This window comes from Eutrema salsugineum, unplaced genomic scaffold (assembly GCF_000478725.1).
Source record: "Eutrema salsugineum unplaced genomic scaffold, Eutsalg1_0 scaffold_1, whole genome shotgun sequence".
NCBI lineage: Eukaryota > Viridiplantae > Streptophyta > Magnoliopsida > Brassicales > Brassicaceae > Eutrema > Eutrema salsugineum.
The window spans coordinates 16,139,431-16,159,605 of record NW_006256909.1 but is presented as its reverse complement, the minus strand read 5'-3'; the positions used below and the strand labels follow the sequence as shown (position 1 = coordinate 16,159,605).

General features: G+C 45.0%; 3 protein-coding genes across 3 annotated transcripts; 2 read left to right on the top strand and 1 right to left on the bottom strand.

Annotated features, from left to right (window-relative positions):
• Positions 1–1,950: 1,950 nt before the first annotated feature.
• LOC112082082 lies at positions 1,951–3,264 on the top strand. Its single transcript, XM_024149174.1, has one exon. It carries the CDS (start codon positions 1,951–1,953, stop codon positions 3,262–3,264), a length of 1,314 nt encoding a protein of 437 aa, XP_024004942.1.
• Positions 3,265–6,750: 3,486 nt separating this feature from the next.
• Positions 6,751–9,054, bottom strand: LOC112082081 (meiosis-specific protein ASY2-like). The gene is made up of 4 exons (XM_024149173.1): positions 8,172–9,054; positions 7,966–8,103; positions 7,145–7,887; positions 6,751–7,071 (listed from the first exon to the last, which is right to left on the bottom strand). The coding sequence occupies exons 1-4, from the start codon at positions 9,052–9,054 to the stop codon at positions 6,751–6,753; spliced, it is 2,085 nt and encodes a 694-aa protein (XP_024004941.1).
• Positions 9,055–18,931: 9,877 nt separating this feature from the next.
• Positions 18,932–19,354, top strand: LOC112082080. The gene has a single exon (XM_024149172.1). It carries the CDS (start codon positions 18,932–18,934, stop codon positions 19,352–19,354), a length of 423 nt encoding a protein of 140 aa, XP_024004940.1.
• The last annotated feature ends 821 nt before the right edge of the window (positions 19,355–20,175 follow it).

Sequence of the window (20,175 nt, the reverse complement as noted above, 5' to 3'; positions counted from 1 at the left end):
CGGTTTACAATGGTCTTAGCCGAAATGGGTCTGGCCTGACGAGCGCGGCCCATAAGAAAGAAGCCCAGCGACGAGAGGCGGTGAGAGCTGAACGAGAAGCCCTAGAACGTCTCCTCACTCATGTACTATAAATAGTAGAATTGTTACTGTAGAAAAGGATTTTTCGAACCCAGAGAATAGAGACCTGAATATTGTATCGAGTTCGTCGAGAGACCTCCGAATTGAACAAACTGTAATTGAGAATTTAATAAAATCTAATCAACTTAATCTTTTTCGAACTCAAATTACCGAACCGACCTCGAACAGTTGAATATCGTAATCAACAATTGGCGTCCACCGTGGGGCCGGTTCGGTAATCGGCCAGGACGACATGACAAATGATGATAGACAACCGACCTCAGTCCAGGTCGGGAGTCAGATGACCTGTGCAGATGAGACCACCCAGGTCGGAGGACCTGCGGGCCAGGTCGGAGGGCCTATGGAGGAACACGAGCGCAGCCCCGCACAACCCCAACCGGAAGCGCAACAAATCAGGGCGGAGCCGAGCTCAAGCGCCGAGGCTCACCAAACCTCACCAAACCGAACTCAAGCTGCCTTCGATCCAACTGCGCTTATGAACGCCTTCGCCGCGCAGATGCAAGAGTTGGTCAGAAGCAACGACGCAAAGTTCGCAACCCTCACCGCACAGATCTCCAACCTACAGCAAGAGAGTCCGATTAGAAGACGGAACCTCTTTAGTGATTTCCAAGAAGAGCGAGATCTGCAGTGCACAGTGGCGTGGTCAGTAGTTCAGCAACACCAGCGGACAGAGAGCCCATCTCAGCACGTGCGAGCTCAACCGACAGCGCGCGACCTGGAAATCAAGCGGATGCAGGCTCAACTGCGAGAGATCAGTTCAAAGTTTCACCAAGCCACCAGCTCGGCACCCGAAATCGACCGCGTAATCCAGGAAGCACAGAAAACACCGTTCACTTCCCGGATCACCAACATCCCCGTCCCAAACTTAGAAAAGTTTAAGCTACGATCGTACGAGGGGAACTCCGATCCGAGACATTTCCTTACCTCATTCAGAATCGTAATTAACCGACTGAAGTTCACCTCAGCCGAACAGAAGGACGCGGTTCAATGCCAGTTGTTTGTCGAACACCTCGAAGTTATAGCTCTAGATTGGTTTTCAAGCTTGGAAGCCGATTCCATCGACAACTACAAGGAACTCTCGACTAAGTTCGCAAAACATTTCTCGATGTTTATCGGGCAGAAAACTCGTAACTCCGAGCTGTGGGAGATATCACAGGGTGAGAATGAGTCGCTCGGAGATTTCATGGCACGTTTCAAACAGATCGTAGCACACTGTACGGTGGACGATGAAGCCGCCTCGAAGCTCTGTATCAGAACATGGTACAAATCCCCCTTTCACAAAGAGCTTCGCAGGAACAGACCGCTCACCCTCGAGGACGCGCTTCATAAGTCAAACATCTTCATCACGGCAGTATTCAACGACGAAGCCAGGACAAACGCCAACCCCCAAAGAGAGCTCGGAAACGAAGGTCCAGCCCGGGAAATCACGCGGAGTAGTGAACCAGGCAGGACCGTCGAACCAAAGGACAAGACGACCTCCAAAATCTTGGAACACGTGGCACAAGGAGGACGACACGCCGCTGAGTGAACGTTTTTGCGAGTATCACGAGCGATATGGGCATAGCACAGAGGAATGCCGACATTTTGAGGGACTTCTTACTTCAACAGTTCCGCAAGGGCGAGATCGACACCGCAGATTTGCCCAAACCAGGACCTCGGCGGCCGAACATGCGACCAAACAAACCTGGCAATCAAGAAGCCGCTTAGGCAGCCGACTCTGATGAAGAGCAGGTTGCTCCCCCTAAACGAGATCGCGAAGCACCTAATAGAGAGGCGTACGTCCCCAAAACCAGGAAGAAGGTCAATATGATTATGGGAGCCCTCGAATCATGCAAATACTCCGTCCGAGCCCTCAAAGAATATAGCCGGCAGGCATCGAGTTCGCAGCCCCAAACGACGGTAACAACCGTGCCGCTGTTGTTTACTGAAGCTGACCTGCGGGGAATGCACATGCCTCACAATGATTGCCTCGTTGTCGAACTCCAGCTCAGAGATGTCAAAGTAAGCAGAATATTAATCGACACAGGGAGCTCGGTAAACGTCATATTCAAAGAAACATTAAAGAATATGGATTTTCCGGACTCCGAGATCAAGCCTTACATGGAATCATTGACCGGGTTCACCGGAGAGAAAACAAGAACAGTAGGAACAGTGAAGATACCCATCTATGTCGGTGGGTCGGCCCGAATGATCAAGTTTTTGGTCCTCAACAAACCGGCGATATATAATGCAATTTTGGGAACGCCCTGGCTATTCGACATGAGGGCCGTCGCTTCAACGTTCCATCAGTGCGTCAAATTCCCGACCCCGTCAGGGATTTTCACCCTCAAAGGAAGCCAGACCGCGTCCCGATTATGCCATCTCACCGAATGCAAACTAAGTCTCGCACGGACGTGCGTCATAAGCCCCTTTCAGGAAGGTCGTGCGGCCGCAGAGAGCCAGTTCGGTCCACCCAAACAGAACCAAGTTGACCAAGTCTGCATCGATCAGACAAATCCAGAAAAGTGTGTCGGCATAGGGGCCGAGCTCGACAACAGTATCCGGGAAGCACTCATCAGTTTCCTCCAGAAGAACGTCTTCACATTCGCATGGAATATCAGCGACATGCCCGGAATCAATCCCGACATCACTTGCCACGAGCTAAACATCGACCCCACATACAAACCTATCAAACAGAAGAGACGCAAGCTCGGACCCGAGAAGGCGCGAGCAGTAAACGATGAGGTCGAAAAATTGCTCAAAGCCGGTTCGATCACGGAGGTTCGATATCCGGACTGGCTAGCAAACCCGGTAGTCGTGAAGAAAAAGAATGGAAAGTGGAGGATCTGCGTCGACTTTACCGACCTGAACAAAGCTTGTCCCAAAGATAGCTTCCCACTACCACACATTGATCGGTTGGTAGAGGCAACTGCTGGCAACGAACTGTTATCCTTTATGGATGCCTTCTCGGGGTATAACCAAATCCTGATGCATCCGGATGATCGGGAAAAGACTTTGTTCATTACCGATCGAGGAATCTACTGCTATAAGGTCATGCCGTTCGGCCTCAAGAATGCGGGAGCCACCTACCTTCTCCGACTTCTAAACGGGAAGTGCAAAAACTCACAGGCCGAATCGCCGCACTGAATAGGTTTATCTCCAGGTCGACGGATAAGTGCCTGCCCTTCTATCAGTTGTTGCGAGGTAATAAGCATCATACTTGGAACGCCGAGTGCGAAGACGCCTTCAAGAAGCTGAAAACGTATCTCTCGACTCCCCCCATCCTAGCTAAACCCGAGAACGGCGAGATGCTATTCTTATACATTGCAATTTCCGCATCGGCAGTCAGCAGTGTCCTGGTCCGCGAAGACAGGGGGGAACAACGTCCCATATTCTATGTCAGCAAATCGCTAAGTGACGCCGAGGCCAGATACCCGACCTTAGAAAAACTGGCGCTTGCGGTGGTGACTTCTGCTCGGAAGCTTCGACCATATTTCCAGTCTCATTCGATCACAGTCTTGACCGACCAGCCGCTCCGAACCATTTTGCACAGTCCAAGCCAGTCGGGTCGACTCGCAAAATGGGCCGTCGAACTAAGCGAGTACGATATAGAATACAAGAATCGAACCAGCGCGAAGTCCCAAGTACTGGCCGATTTTCTGATCGAACTCCCTAAAGAATTCGTCGTCGATCAGCCGCCCCGCGAGCTATGGATTTTGCATGTCGACGGATCGTCATCCCACCGGGGATCAGGAGTCGGAATCCGCCTGAAGTCCCCAAACGGCGAGATCCTCGAACAATGAGGCCGAGTACGAAGCTCTACTTGCCGGACTGCGATTGGCTACAGAGCTCGGCGTGCGACATCTTCACGCCTTCTGCGATTCGCAGCTTGTCGCAAGTTAACTAAGTGGAGAATACACGACCAAGAACGAACGAATGGATGCGTACGTAACAACGACTAAGGCTCTCATCTCTAAATTTGAGATATTCGAGCTCACGAAAAATCCCTCGCGGCGAGAACTCATCTGCTGACGCGTTAGCCTCCCTGGCATCCAGTTCCGACCCGCATATGAAGAGAAGGATCCTGGTCGAAAGTATCTCAGAGCCAAGTATCAAAACCGCGCTGGAATGCAATGTTGCTACTCGCCGACGGAACTACGACGAAAATCTGACCTTGGTAAGTACACAAAACAGGAACTCGACCCGAACGAACGAGAATGCCGAGCAGGAACTTAAGGAAAATGCCGAGCAGGCTCTAGAAGACCTAGCCGCCGATCATGACTTCGAGCACATAACCGAAGGAATCCACAGTCCATCAACTAGCGAAAACCAGGACAGCGAATCCGCCGAAGATTGGACAGCCGAACTGCGAGAATACCTCCTCAACGGCAAAGTCCCTGACGACAAATGGGCTGCTCGCCGTCTTAAAGTCCGGGCTGCCCATTACACAATGCACAAAGATAAGCTATTCCGTTGGAGTGCATCTGGAGTACTCCTGGCCTGCGTTTCCGGGAATGATACAGTCGAAATCATGCGCGAAATCCACGAAGGGTCCGGCGGCAATCACTCCGGAGGTCGATCTCTTGCTCTGAAAATCAAAAAAGCAGGCTATTTCAGGCCGACGATGAACGCGGACTGCAAAAAGTTTGTCATGAAATGCGATAAGTGCCAACGCCACGGTCCAATGATTAACGTACCGACCGAGCTGCTACAAACCAGTACGGCCCCTAACCCGTTTATGCGGTGGGCTATGGACATCGTTGGCCCTTTATGCCGATCAATAAGTCAAAAGCAGTATATCTTGATTATGACCGACTACTTCACAAAATGGGTCGAGGCCGAAGCATACTCGGAGATTACCGCACTGGACGTACAAAAATTCGTCTGGAAGTATATCATTTGCCGACACAGGGTCCCGCACGAGATCGTCACGGACAACGGACCACAATTTATTGCGGGGACATTTAATGAGTGGTGCGCTAAGTTCAAAATTCGCCTTAGTTTCTCTACCCCGCGATATCCGCAAGGCAATGGCCAGGCCGAGGCAACCAACAAGACAATCCTGGACGGCATAAAGAAACGTCTCGAGGCTAAGAAAGGTACCAGGGCAGACGAGCTCGACGGAGTCTTATGGTCGCACCGAACTACTCCCAGACGATCGACCGGACAGTCACCTTTTTCCTTAGCGTACGGACTCGAAGCCCTCTGCCCGGCAGAAGTGAGTATTCCAACCTTAAGGTACTCAGTGCTCCCCGAAGATCCCGATCTCAACGACCAGATGATGCTCAACAACCTTGATAACTTGGAAGAGCAACGCTGTTTAGCTCTCCTCCGAATTCAGAACTATCAAAACCTCGCTGCTCGGTACTACAACAAGAAAGTTCGAGGTCGGCACTTCGATGAAGGCGACCTCGTCTTACGCAAAGTATTCCAGAACACTGAGGAGCTGAATGCAGGCAAACTGGGAACGAACTGGGAAGGTCCATATCAGATAATGAGAATCGTCAAGCCTGGGGTTTACGAACTCATGCAGCTCGACAGAACGCCGAGCCCGCGATCCTGGAACTCAGCCAATCTCAAACGATATTATTATTAAGTCCCAGCCAACAAGAGCGCGGACCCAAAAAAAAAAAAAAAAAAAAAAAAAAAAAAAACCAGTCCGGCTCCGGCCGAACTCACCCCTGTAAACTGAACTACGAGTGGCTTAATCCCTTGCAAAAGGGTACGTAGGCAGCTCGATTTCGAGTCCAGCTAAAAATCCAATAAAAATCCATCTTTTTCATTTCTATCACTAACTCCACATATCGACTCCCCGGCCAGGAGATCAAACTAAGTATTCCCTACGAATACAATCTCAAAAGCCGAGATCCGTCTCGCCCGCACCCCCATGGTGCCCACTATTCAAAGCCGGAGCCCAACCTGCACTCACTCTTTCGAACAGCAATCCGCCAACCGCGATTCAAGTTCAAAGAGTTTCCCGAGTTCGTCCGCATCGTCACAATAACATCACGAACTCCAAACTTAATCAAAACAAGCCAAACTCCCAAAAGTCCGCAATGAAATGTCAAAAGAAAATTCTAAGTAAAAGTCGAGATAAAGGGAAACCATGTTCATTTCATTAAAATATCCGAATTTGCCGAACTAGACGGCAACAAGTAGAACCCGAGCCACGCGGGCAGAATAGTCTTTACAACATCAAAATAAAAACAAGAAAAGAAAACTAAGGAAAGGATGAATCATTGACGAGCAACGGACGCCGGACTCTTGAGACTTGCTGCCCGATCAGCCGAGATCGACTTGGAGTTCGAGCCGAACTGATCCAAGCCCTCTGGAACCTGTGTCCCCGGTGGAAGCACAATCCTCGGGATGAGGTCGTCGTCGCTCGGAAGGAGGAAGTCTTCGTTCTCGAACCGCGGAAGGGGAATGTCATCGACCTCCCTCGTGCAATTCTTAACCCTCCGTCCGTACATCTACACGATGTGAGGCGGGACGATCATGTTGTGCTCCCTCCTGAGGAAGTCGCAGAAGCCGACCAGAGCGGTCGCCTGGTTGAGTTTGAGGAATGGCGCCTTCCGGAGTTCGGACTTGTCCATGAAGTCCTTCATCTTGGAGAGCTTCCCTTCGCACTTGCCTCTAAGGGCGGCCAGCATCTTCCTGCTCTTCGACTTGGCGTCCCGATACCTCTGCCTCTCGAGCTCGCTGGTCTTGAACGACTTGGACAGAGCGTCCACATCCCCCTCCAGTTCGACAGTCCGCTTCATCAGGGCCTCGACTTGCTCCTTCAAAGCCGTGTTCTCCTTCTAATGCCAGCACAGCAGCCTCGTACCTCTCCTTTTCGTCCCGGTTCGACGTTTCCAGAGACGCCTTCTCAGCAGCGATCTCAGCATTTATCCCCCTCAACCTCTCGACCTCGGAGTCGTACTTGCGAACGAGCTCGTTGGTATCACAGACGAGCTGAAAATGGAAATCAAAATCAGACATTCCAAGATAAAAAACGTCTAAGTACTCGAGACAAAGAGAAACTTACGGCAGAGGCAGATCTCGCGACCCGAGCGTAAGACTTCGGGCGGAAGAGGTCTTTGGTCTCAGGCATTGGAGACGAAGCCGGCACGATCTGCCTGAAGAGCTCGGTGCAGGCAGACGAGTCGTCGAAGAAAGACCGGTCCTTGTTATACTTGAGCCGGACTGAGAAGGAGGATGAGTCAGAGGTCCGACGCCTCTTGGACGACCTCGGGTTCTCGGTATCAGCAGCCGGATCCGCTAGAGGAACCTGAGAGGCGTTAGGTGATTCGTGAAGGACCAGAGTCCCCTCACTCACAGCCGCCTCGGGATCACCACCCCTCCTCCGAGACGACTTCTTCGAGGACTTACCCTTCTTCCTCCGGGCGTGGTCGGTAATGGTGAGCTCGTCCTCATCCTGCTCACCAATTTCCCTTTCCTCTATTTGGGGCTGAGGAATCGCCTCAGGAACACTAGTTCCCGCCTCGTCGCCCTCCGGTTCCGCAACCGGGATCAGAGGATCAACCGAGCCGACCGGGACATTGTCGACCTTGTCCCCGACAGCGGCTCCAACGCCATCACCGGCCTCGTTCCCGTCGAGACCGACGATATCGATCGGGGCATTATCATCTTCCTCGTCAGCCCCAAAATTCATCATGGGAATATCTGATCTGTCGAACGTCATCCTACTCCGACTTGACTTGCTGATTTTCTTCGTTTTCTTCTTCTTCGGTACCGGCCTCGACGAGCTGGGTTCAGCCCTTGATTTGGCTACAAAAAGACAAGTATGATTACCACAACCCGTACAGATAAGAAATAACGACTTCAGAGTAAGTCAAGGATTTATACCTCTGTCTTGAGCTCTCTTTATCCGGCGATCGATCTTCTCCCGATACGCTAGTGGCCAACGGCGATGACCAGTGATACTAAGCTGCTTCGCTAGGTCGGATGTAAGAGAGCGTTGGATAAACCCTGGAATGTGGCGATCTACATAAGCATAAAAACGTTTGTTAGTACCGACCAAAAAACAGAGGAGTTAACCGTGAGATATGTACCGAAATCGACACTCCAGCCAGTCCGGAACGTGCTCTCCGGATTCTCAGCAGATACCGAATCCACGCGAACAAAGAAGTAGTTTTGATCCCAGTTCGAAAACTTGCTAGCCTTGTTCCCAGTCACCAGGTCGAACTTCGGGTTGCAATTCACCGGCAGAAACCAACTCTTCGCCGCCGAGACCTTCATAATAAAGAGCTCCTCGAATTGGGCCACGTTGATGTGAGCCCGGATGTCGCGCCCGAGCTGGAGAATCCCGACAAAATTCACTATTAACGCCGGCTGAAGCTGCAAGATCGCGCAGCCGCGACGATTGCAGTAAGCGAACAACAAGCGAGGAAGGGGAAATTTCAACCCGGCCTCGCGGAAATAAGCTTCGTAGACGCAGATGAAGTCCTCGGGTGCATCCCACGGGCGCTCATCCGGTTCGGGAACCTGGATAATGATTCCGGGAGGAGCTCCGCCGATCAGCATAGCAGCCTGAACTGTCTCCGGAGATGACAATGTGGATTTTACCGGGGCGCATATACACGGCCGATCCGCGATCAGCATCATGTCGTCATCATTGGGATCCTGCGCTCCTCCATCCCCGACCTCGCGCAGTGGAACGTCTTCGTCTGTCTTCACTTCAGGCTCCCGTCCCAGGACCAAATCAGCAGGAACTTGGACCTCGGGCTCGCGGAGATTTTGATCCATCCGTTCCGGAGCCCGAATCAGAACTCGGCTACCAGAGTTGACCTCAACGACCCGGGAGTTCTTCCGAACCAGAGAAGCATTTGAGGAATGCTCCGTAGATCCCGAGCTCGACATCTCGGTAGAAGTTTCCTCCCTGCGGTGTTCGGGAAGAATCGCGGCCTCGAAATTGGAAGAAGAGTCGGAAGACATCGTCGGAGAGCTCGAGAGAATGATCGTCGACGAGAGAGCACGGCGGACGGCAACCGGAAATTCTAGAGAGAGAAAGAAGAAAATTTAGAGAGAAGGGAGAGCAAATACCTTGGCAGTAGGAGCGAAAGTAGAAAATGGGGAGAGCTGAACCCTATTTATAGAAGAAGAGCGAATCATTGCAACTTCTCGAGTTCTGCGCCTCGTAACGTCTCGATTTCTCGCCTAAATCGACGCATCTTTTCAGTTCCCCGCAAGCGAAAATACTAAAGTACCCTTGCCAAGACACCAAGGATGACGGAGGGTGTAAGACGAGAGCTCCACGTCACCGACCTCGGCCTATAACCGATCCAACTCTAATTCGGCAGAAGTCAGTCAGGTCCATTTACCGAACTGGGGGGTTGGTGGTACGCTCCGCTCCCCGGTCCGGACCGGTTAAAGACCGAGACCGGCCCAATTGACCCCGGTTTACGATGGTCTTAGCCGAAATGGGCCTGGCCTGACAACGTGGCCCATAATAAAGAAGCCCAGCGACGAGAGGCGGTGAGAGATGAACGAGAAGCCTTAGAACGTCTCCTCACTCATGTACTATAAATAGTAGAATTGTTACTGTAGAAAGGGACTTTTCGGACCCGGAGAATAGAGACCTGAATATTGTATCGAGTTCGTCGAGAGACCTCCGAACTGAACGAACTGTAATTGAGAATTTAATAAAATCTAATCAACTTAATCTTTTTCGAACTCAAATTACCGAACCGACCTCGAACAGTTGAATATCATAATCAACAATCATTGTGTAAAAAAGACATGCATCGACTACAATAATAAAAAAAAAAACTACTAGGCAATGGCTATGGTTGCCGCGAATAAAATCATAGGCAAAGTGTAACATCCGTGTTGGGAAAAACCTTACCAAGTGGAAAGATTGGATAAGGTAGTGATGAGTTATGTAGAGCAAATGTGGAAAAATCAGGGGTTAACTAAGGAAGGCTGGAAATGGGTTTAGCCGGAGGAAATTGGGTTTAGTCAGGTAATTTCGAGCTGAGTCTAATATTTGCCGAGCTAAATCAAGTTTTGTCGAGCAAAAATCAGCTGGCCAGAATTTTCGGGAAGTTTAGCTGGTTTTTCCGACAAACCGAGTTTTTTGGGACTTAGTCGGAATTGGGACAAGGTTGGTCGGGAGCAGACAGCCTTTGTCAACTTCGGGTGTGCGCGGGAGCGGTTATTAGCCGCAAGAGTGTGAGGATTGGCGCGGAAACGGTTTCGGGGCGGTATTCTGCGGAAAACCAAGGGAGTGCCAATATAGTTAAGGCTTCTAGCTCAATTTCTCTTCTTCGTGCGACCAAAGAACTCAGAAAGATTGAGAGAAACCGTTTTAAGAGATGTTAGTCGAGAGAATGTCTGTCTAGCTGAGAGATATCAGATTGTATCCGAGAGCGATTATGATTCTGTCGAGCGTGATCCGGATTCAGCCGAGCGATCATGGGAACAAGTCTGAGCGATCGAGAAATCTGTTTTTACCGAATCTGTTTGAGAAAAGCTAAGGTGAGTGTGTGACCGTGGGCTAGTTTGGTCGTATTCTTGCTTAGATTCTAGTTGGTAGTTGGTTGCATGTAATTTCTGTGCTTGTCATGACATGTTCTGCTTGCTACCGCGGTATTCGATTCACCTTACAGCGATCTGGATCAGGCTAGTCTCTCGCGGCTATGTTGCTTGCCGAGGCTAGTCTGGTTACGGGATGATTGGCTGGTAAGCGTGAATGATCATGCGCGGATAGTTTTCCATTTCTGATGAGCATTGGGCTCGATCTTTGTTTGATGCGATTATACTTTGGCTCGGTGAGACGGGATAACCGCTTTCACTAAGCAGTTCTGTTTTCTTATGCCTCCTTTTATGGATTCAAGTAAAGATAATGTCTGATCAACGTGCGCAGACTAAGGCTGTGAATGAAGGGATGGTAGGATATGGCAGTTAACATCTAGTTTCGATGCGAACAATCATTGTACTAGAACCTTGGTTTAATTAAAGTATTCTGTTGTTAATTCACTTATGTACGGCTAAGTCTTGTCTGAACTAGAAATGCGAAAAAGTAAAGAAAATGCTAAATAAAATCCGGACCGAAATTTGACTAAATGTTAGTTAAAAAGTAAAATCCGGGTTAGTGTGCTACACAAAGCCTACTACAGAATAAAATTGGTGATTGTAGCTAAATGGATGCCAAACATCTATAACCAATACATTCCCGCTTGACTACGGTCAACGCAAAAAGGAAAGGACCTGAAGCAAAGCTTCTAGAAAAATAAAAGTGAAGACCTGAAGCCAAGTTTCTTGAAAAATAAAAGAAACCTTGACAAAGCTTATTGCCGATAGTCATTGCTAAAAAAAGTCGGAGGCAATGTTTACCAACCACTAGCAGCGACCTTGGTTGCTACAATACAGAGAATACAAAGTCTCTGTAATAAGAATAAAAATCAATCACAATTGCTCACAATTCACAAAGAAGTGGCTACAGCCACTATGAAAGAAAGCGTTAATCGCCAAAATATCAATGACTGTTGTAGTTTACTCAAAAAATATCTAGAAGACAAGAAAAACACAATTTGGCTACAAAAAGGTATTTTAGAAAATAGTAGTAAGAGCACCTCCAGCAGTCAACTTGCTATTAGAGTTGTTAACTTTATTTTATTAATATTTCTGTAATTTTAGAGAAAAATGAGTTTTTCAATCAAAAAACAAAAAAATCTGCAACCAATCAAATGTGAACACATCTCCTATAAACCCTTCAGCTTGGTTGTTAGCTAAGAGACAATATGTTAACATTTGAGTCTTTTTGATTTATTTTTAAATCAAAGTACATATGTTTTTGTGCCAACATACCCTCATAAGACCATCTCCAATGGGGGTCTGTTAAGAGTTTCTCATGTTAATTTGGCATTAAAAAAAGATTAAATAGTCTAATTGATGAGAACCGATTCTCATGAGAGGAATTGAGAGACCCATAAGAGACCATGACGTGGCAAGGTCTGATTAGATGAATTTTTTTTTGTTTTTTTTTGTTTTTTTCTATTTATCTATCTCTCTTCTTCTGGTATTATTGCTGGAAAGAAAGAAAAAAAAATTCAGAACATATCGGGCGAAGCTTCAAGATTATCTATCGGTGCATCCTTCTCTCTTTCATGCATGTGAAATCGAGAATCATGGCGGCGAAGCTTGAGAGATTTTTGGGTAGAATCGAGAGTCATCTCATTCTGTTTATGCCGGTAAAGTTTTTTTTTTTTTTGTTTCTACATTTTCTGATTTGGTTCATCATAATTCTTAGATGAATTGGGTTTATTGGATTATTCTTACACCGATTACACTTTCTCATATATAACTGCATGTCGAATCGAAGGTTTTTAGTGGGTTAGATTACAGAATCTTAATGGTTATGCTGAATTTAAAATTTTAACTTTTCTTTTTTCGATTTTTCTGTTTTGTATTTCTCTGTTTATTAATGTATTTTGTATGTGTTTGTAATTTAAATTAATGAATTAAATTTATTTTATAATATTTTTATAATTTAAAAAATTAATTTTGTTTAATGGAGCTGCTCTAACAATTGCTACTGAATAATATTATACTAGGGGGGGGGGGGCAATGATCTCCCGAGAATGATTGATGGCTACAGTCACTAACCATTGAATAATCAGTGACTACGTCACTGCATAACGAATAAGAGGTAATGCCTCCCAAGAAATAGAAGTGATGATGATCATTTAAATGAAAAATAAAACAAGAGCATCGAATGCTCATTACAAAACTTCAAAGGCATGACCTCCAAACAAATGAAAACTAGACACTACGGTCAGTTTATCAAAAAGTTGAAACTGTCTCAAAAAGACAGCCGACAGTTACTACTCAACCAAAAAAAAAAAAAGGCATTAACATGGAACAACCATGGTCAATGCCAATAGAATAAGAGGTAACACCTTCTAAGAGCATGACAAGCAGCGACCACGGCTGATGTCGTCTGGTATGTCATTGCCAACCTAAAGGCACGACCTCAATGGAAAATAAAGTGATTACGATTTCTAGGAACTAACCCTAAAGTGATGTTCAGCGAGCAACGCTAAACTGAAAGCCTGAAAGGGTAACATCATTAGAAAAATTATACTAGAATAAAATGTCGAACATCGGACACTTGCGTTAGGTTCGGTTACACACCACCTAAAAAAGTAAGAACTACAAATGGTCCGTACAAAAAATCTCTCTAAGAATAAAAAGTAGTGATGACTCACTACTTTACGCAGCCAAAGTCAAAGCCTCTTAAGAAAACTAAGTGACGGAAGGCTTACTGGGGACATAATCTCCTAAGGAGTATAAAGCAGCGAATACTATCACTGCAAAGTATACTGATGTAAAGCTTCTTAAGGAGGAAAAGCTTTGCAGAAAAAGAAAATAAGAAAAATCTTAAGAAAATTGGCGATGGTCAATACGACAATACCAAGAGACAAAACTAGAGACAATGTCTCTTAAGAGAAAATAGTATTGCTGCCAAAGAAGTCAGAGGCGAAACCTCAGAAAGAAAGTAATGACAATCACTACCAAGATATCAAAGGCAAAGCCTACCAAAAGCAGAGCAATGATTATACTAGCTACAAAATTAAGGAGAATAAAATCCCTATAGCTAAAGTGGTGACTATGATCATTAGCTAATAAAGAACAATGACTATTGTCACTGAAAAATAAATGAATGAGAATGGTATTGAAGTGATCACTAAAACAAACATATATATATATATATATATATATATATTTTGGAAAAAGAATTTTATTCTCCTGAGTGTTTTAGCCAGTCTAAGAAAGGGTTATAAGTCCCATTATTACTAGACATGATTGTAAAGAATCATAAAATTTATTTGTCTTAAAATACTAAAATGAGTTTATTTAAAAAATCAACATCAAACAGCTCCGAGTCCGCTTCTTCTTCTAGGTCTGATAGAAATACTCTTAGAAATTCAAAAGGAGTCATCACTAGTCATGAAAAAACTATAGATGATTTCCAAGGTTCAATTGATAATTGGAAAATTCCAAAAGTTCATAAAGAACAAATTTTACAAATCTCAAAATTAATTTTTCTAAGAACTGATTACTCAATTAAAACTGAAGAAAGATATACAACTTACAGAACCTTTTGAAATAATTCATTTGTTTTCAGAAAATTCTCTAAAAAGACATATAGAAAACGATTTCAAATATATACATATTGGTTTAGTTTAAGTTGGAATTAAACCACCTTCAAAAGAAGGATTAAACACTTCAATTTTAGCTACTTTACGAGATACAAGACTTAAAATATTTGAAGATTCATTATTAAGCTCTATGAGTCAAGTTTGTGTACTGGTCCAATTTCATTTGATTGTTATCCAAATTTTACAGTAGCTTTAAAAGATAAAAATACCTTAAAATCTCTAGTTTTACAAGTCAAAACTCACAATAATGAAATGATTGAAGGATCTATTCCAATTGCTATAATTATTAGAGTTCATTTTATAGCTATGATGAGTGCTTTCTCTTCAAAAGTAAAAATTTCGAGTAAAAAGCGTGAAACCCTCTTACTACAAACAAATTTTTCGAGATCGAACTCCACAATCCAAGATCTATTCAATAGAAAAAAATAAATCTTCCTGATGAACAGGTCTTTGAAGGAGTTGTACAACCAAAACCTACAAAACCTAATGAACCTTTAGAGCCAAATACACATTTAAAACATATTGAACAATTTCATAATGGAAAGGTGAAACTTCATAAAGGAAAGATACTGCCCTGCAAAACACAACCGTAACAAGCCTCAACAGCTCGACCAGTCAGAACACTTGGACCAGAATAAAGATGGACAACACAACAAAAACGCAAAAACGGGGGAACAATCTTACAGCCAACGCCTTGACCGCCATGGCAGAACTTTTGGAAAAAGGCCATCTCAAAGAGAATTAGGAGGACACCGATAGGTCTCGAACTCTTACAGCAGATACCAACGAGGCGACCCCTCAAACCACTACAGATGACACAGAACTGTCTCTGACTCTCACTCCTACTATAGATCTGCGACATCAAAGAAAGTTTACCCACACAACTCTGAATATGATCAACAGCTCATCGAACAGAAACAAAAAACCTATCAGAGAGACTCACCTACTCACCACCAAGAGCCTATATGGCAAAGGAAGGACCCGACCACCTCTCAACGGGCTTACCAGTCTGAAGTATCAGCCATAAGGAGCCCTCTTATGAAAGTCAACCTGGCTCTCGAGGCATTCCCCGTCACCCCTCCACCACGGAACGAGACTGAGAAGATCATGGAGGAACTCTAGGAAGTCACTACAAACTACATCAACTACCCTGATCTGATAGAGAGTGCTGCACACCTGCAAAGGGTAATAGAGGGAGAACAAAGAGGAATGATGGCAGAAACTGCGGCCTTGATATTAGCTGGAAGAAACCCCCAAACTCAACCCCTGATGAGCCAGACAAATCTTCAAACCGCGGCAAGTCAAGAGGCTAACACCACGAAACAACAACTGACTGAAATTCCGCCTGCCACTAACAACATGACTCAGGCAGCCAAGAGAAGGGGAAGACCACCAAAATCACCAACAGAAGCCCCCTCCAGGGAACAACCTCAAAGAAGTTCCACCTCGTTCACAACTCCCCGAGAATCAGAACTGAAAAATCAAAAACAGACATTGCCTCATCAAGCAGAGCAGCTAAACCACCAATCCCAACTAACAATGTCAACCAGAGAGGAGGGGAAAGGAACATTATCTCAAATTCGAGTCAGCCAACTACTTCAACCGATCCAGAAACTTCAAAGAATGTACCAACCTCAAGCAGAGCAGCTCCTTGCAGAAAAATCATTCCACCAAGTAAGAAGAGGAAGGCGGATTTTCAACATCCACAAGACCCTCTTCCTTAGCCATAATGAGCTGGAACTGTTGCGGGCTGGAGAATCCCGAAACAGTTCGACGACTAGGGGAAATACACAAACGTATTAACCCAGATATCCTATATATCATGGTGACTAAGAATTCAGATGAGTTTGTACTTAAAAATCTGAACCATATGAACTACAACTTACATTTCTTTGTATCTCCCCACGGTGTTGGTGGTGGAGGCCTTGCACTCTTTTGGATGAATGATATTTCCTTACAAGTCTTATCATCCTCCAAGAATTACATTGATATGGAAATCACCTACAAAGGGAAAATTTGTCATTCTACATTCACTTATGGTGACCCTGAACAACCAAAAAGAAAAGCAGTTTGGGAAGAACTTACAGGAATTGCAGCATCTCGAGACTCACCGTGGCTACTTAAAGGAGACTTCAACGATATTCTTGATAACTCCGAGAAAACTAGAGGCCCACTCTGAGCAGAAGGATCCTTTGGCGACTTCTGAGCATTTTTATCACAGTGTGACCTCTTTGAGTTGCAACACACTGGTAACCCTTTGTCTTGGAGAGGGAAAAAACACACGCACCTGATACATTTTTGACTAGACAGAACACTCTCCAACACCTCATGGGCTGAGATGTTCCCCAGAGGCATGTGCAGATACCTCCAATATGAAGGGTCATATCATCGCCCCATAGTCACGTATTTCGACACTACAACTCGCAAAAAAGAAGAGCATCTTCAGGTACGACAGACGAATGAAAAACAATGATGAGATTACAAAGCTGGTTGAAAGAACCTGGAACCTATACCCCGACGCCTCGGTAGAGCAACAAATCTCAAGCTGCAGACAAGCAATTTCTATCTGGAACAGGAAGCATCATGAAAATGCTCAGAAAACCACTGAGAATGAGAAATTGAGCCTGGATGAAGCCCTAAGCAGCAGTAATCCAGACGAGGACCTGATAACCGAGAACAAAGCAAATCTGAAAGCTGCATATACAAGAGAGGAAGCATATTGGCAGCATAGAAGTAGGAACTTATGGTTATCACTAGGAGACAAAAACACCAACTACTTCCATGATATTACGAAAGGGAGAAGGGCCAGAAATAAGTTCTCGGTCATAGAGAATAGTCATGGAATACCTGTGTACGAAGAAGATGAGATTTCGGAGGTCATCAGCAACGTCTACCAAGACCTCTTCACTTCCAATGGTTCTTTGGATCCTGCAACAGTACAAGAAGCTCTAAGTCCACTAGTCACCTCGGATATGAATGAGAAACTCACAGCAATACCCACCAAGGAGGAAATCCGAGCAGCTCTCTTCTCAGTTTCACCCTGACAAAGCGCCAGGTCCAGATGGCTTCTCAACCAGTTTCTTTCAGTCTAACTAGAAATAGTGGGAGATAAAATATCAGCGGAGCTTCAAAGCTTTTTCCATGAAGGACACTTCCCGAGATCTGTCAACAATACACATGTTATACTCATCCCTAAAACCTTTTCTCCAAAAGCTGTTGCAGACTATACACTGCCAAATCTGTCAACAATACACTACCAAATCTTCAGTAACCTTCTCAAGCAAGACACCCCCAAAAGTAAAAGAAAGAGTTAAAACCAAACTGGGGATTGTGAATGAAGGAGAACAAGGGAAGTATCTTGGCTTACCAGAGTACTTTGGAAGGAAAAAGAAGAATTTGTTCACCTTAATAGTGGACCGCATCCGCCAGAAGTCCCTTAGCTGGTCTTCGAAATTCCTCTCCAGTGCTGGCAAGTTGACCCTTCTCAAATCCGTTCTGTCAGCTATTCCTACATACACAAGGACGCGTTTTAAACCGCCCAAAAGCCTCTATAGAAGAACCTAATCAGCATTGACAAGATATTGGTGGGATTCAAATCAAGGAGTTAAAAAGATGTGGTGGATTGTGTGGACTAAACTAACAAAAGCAAAGAAAGACAGAGGCCTGAGTTTTCGGGATATAGAATGCTTCAGTGATGCTCTGTTGGCCAAGTTGAGTTGGTGTATTCTACAAAACCAGGAGTGCCTGCTAGCTTAAGTTCTGCTAAAAAAATACTGCAAACATGAGCACTTCCTACAGGTCAACACTCCAGCTACATCATCCCATGGATGGCAAGGCATACTAGTAGGCAGGAATTTTCTACTTAAGAATCTTGGCAAAGCTATCGGCAATGGAAAATCAACTAACCTTTGGTCTGAGCCGTGGATGTCTCTCACTAAGCCAACTACTCCTTATGGACCTGCAACAGAAGCCACAAAAGACTTAAAAGTTTCAGAGCTCATGAGGGAAGATTCATCAGAATGGAACACAGACCGAATAAACTTGATCTTACTGCACCTCCTCCCAGTTATTCTCAGCCTCAAGCCAAGTTGGGAAGACGCAGAGGACGAATACATTTGGCTCCCAAATAAGGCAGGAGAGTATACTACAAAATCAGGATATCAAACTGTTATGGCAGAAAGGAATCAGGTATCTAATACCTCCATTCAAAGTAATCTAGCCTGGACAACGAATGTCTGGACGGGAGCTCTCTCTCCTAAACTCCGTATGTTCTTATGGAAAATCCTTCAAGGAGCACTGCCATTAGGGAAAAACCTGCAAAAACGTGGAATGACAGCGATGACAAACTGCTTTCGATGTGGAGAATTGGAATCAGCAACTCACTGCTTTTTCTACTGCTCATTCTCAAGAAACATCTGGGAAAAAGCTCCATTTACCTTGGTGATCGACAGCTCCTCGTTCTCAGATTTTCAATCGGGCGTCAGTATTGGAAAGAAACTGATTTGCCTCCCCCCAACTGGAATTGGACTGGGGTCTCTCTTCCCATGGCTTTGCTGGCAAATATGGATCTTTAGGAACCTTGTGATCTTTGAAAACAGGATCTTATCAGAGGATGAAACGCTCAACAAAGCAATAGCGTCAGCTCGGGAATGGATGCAAGCTCAGCAATTGGAGAAACCAGGGTTCTACCTCGAGTCATGACAAATCAACCCCCTCCCGAAACCATCTACGCCTCCTCAGATGCTGCATGGCGAGAAGATATGAATCTGGCTGGGACATGCTGGATCTTCATGAACAAAGGAACAATCACGGATCAAGGGTCGAAAGCTGTCCATCATGTTCCCTCCCCCCTAATCGGAGAAGCACTAGCTCTGCGATCGGCCCTGAATCACGCAATCCAGCTGGGAATTCAGAACCTGGCGATGAGATCTGATTCGCTTGACCTGATTAACTCAATCAACTCTGACAAGAAAATTAAGGAGCTCCATGGAATCCTCCAAGATGTCAAAACTCTTTCGGCGAGATTCAACTTCGTCTCGTTTTCGCATATCTTCGTAGTGATAATAGTTTAGCAGATCGCCTTGCAAAGAGCTCCTTAATGGACTCTTCGAATGCTCCTTTGTAATCGGTCTTCAAACGCTTTTAATTAAATGAATTGTTTGCCCAAAAAAAAAAGGAAAGGTAAAACTTTCTATCATCATGAATCTTCTTCTCTTCGATAAACTATTGATCTAAGAAGAGTTTCCCAATTAGCACAAGATTTTTTCAGAATGGAAAATTGTCCAAAATTCCAACTACGGTTTTCAACTTCTGATATTTCAAATTCTGTTTAAAGAAATGTTGATTTTCGAACACAAATCCCAAAACTTGTTTACAAAGCAGAAAATAGTTTTCAACATAATGACTTTTCTACAAAATCGGAGCCACCAAGTCCTACTTTCTCAGTTGTTACAAATAATATGATAAATGAGTTAAATGTTTTAGAAAAAGATTTTCAAATAGATAAAGAGTTTTTACGTGATGAACTTTACTCTAAAAATAACACCCAAAAAATACTTTGGTTTTTCAAAAAAAAAAAATTAAAAATAGAAGAGTTTTACAAATATCTTGTGAACATAAAAGACAAATTTGTTTTTCAATTGGTTTGAATACTAAGCATTCAAAAATAGTATCAATTTTCCTTTTTCTAAAATTATGAATCTAATCACCACGCAATAAACCCATGAATGAGAAACCCTTGCCAATGGAAAAATTATCCGCTCCAATCACCCCCCTCAACAGGGAATCAAGCTTGGATTGTTGGGACACTAATTGAAGCGATTGCTTTTAAACATCCCCAAGATGATGATAAGACTAATATCAAATATATCATCGTCCAAAACAATTTTTCAAA

Excerpts from the sequence above, each read along its gene's own strand:
- LOC112082080 (XM_024149172.1), top strand. The coding sequence starts at position 18,932 with ATGGATGCAAGCTCAGCAATTGGAGAAACCAGGGTTCTACCTCGAGTC.
- LOC112082081 (XM_024149173.1), bottom strand. The coding sequence starts at position 9,054 with ATGTCTTCCGACTCTTCTTCCAATTTCGAGGCCGCGATTCTTCCCGAA. Across the intron at positions 8,104-8,171 it reads TGGCTGGAGTGTCGATTTCG|ATCGCCACATTCCAGGGTTT; the intron begins GTACATATCTCA and ends ATGCTTATGTAG. Across the intron at positions 7,888-7,965 it reads AAAGAGAGCTCAAGACAGAG|CCAAATCAAGGGCTGAACCC; the intron begins GTATAAATCCTT and ends GTCTTTTTGTAG.
- LOC112082082 (XM_024149174.1), top strand. The coding sequence starts at position 1,951 with ATGGGAGCCCTCGAATCATGCAAATACTCCGTCCGAGCCCTCAAAGAA.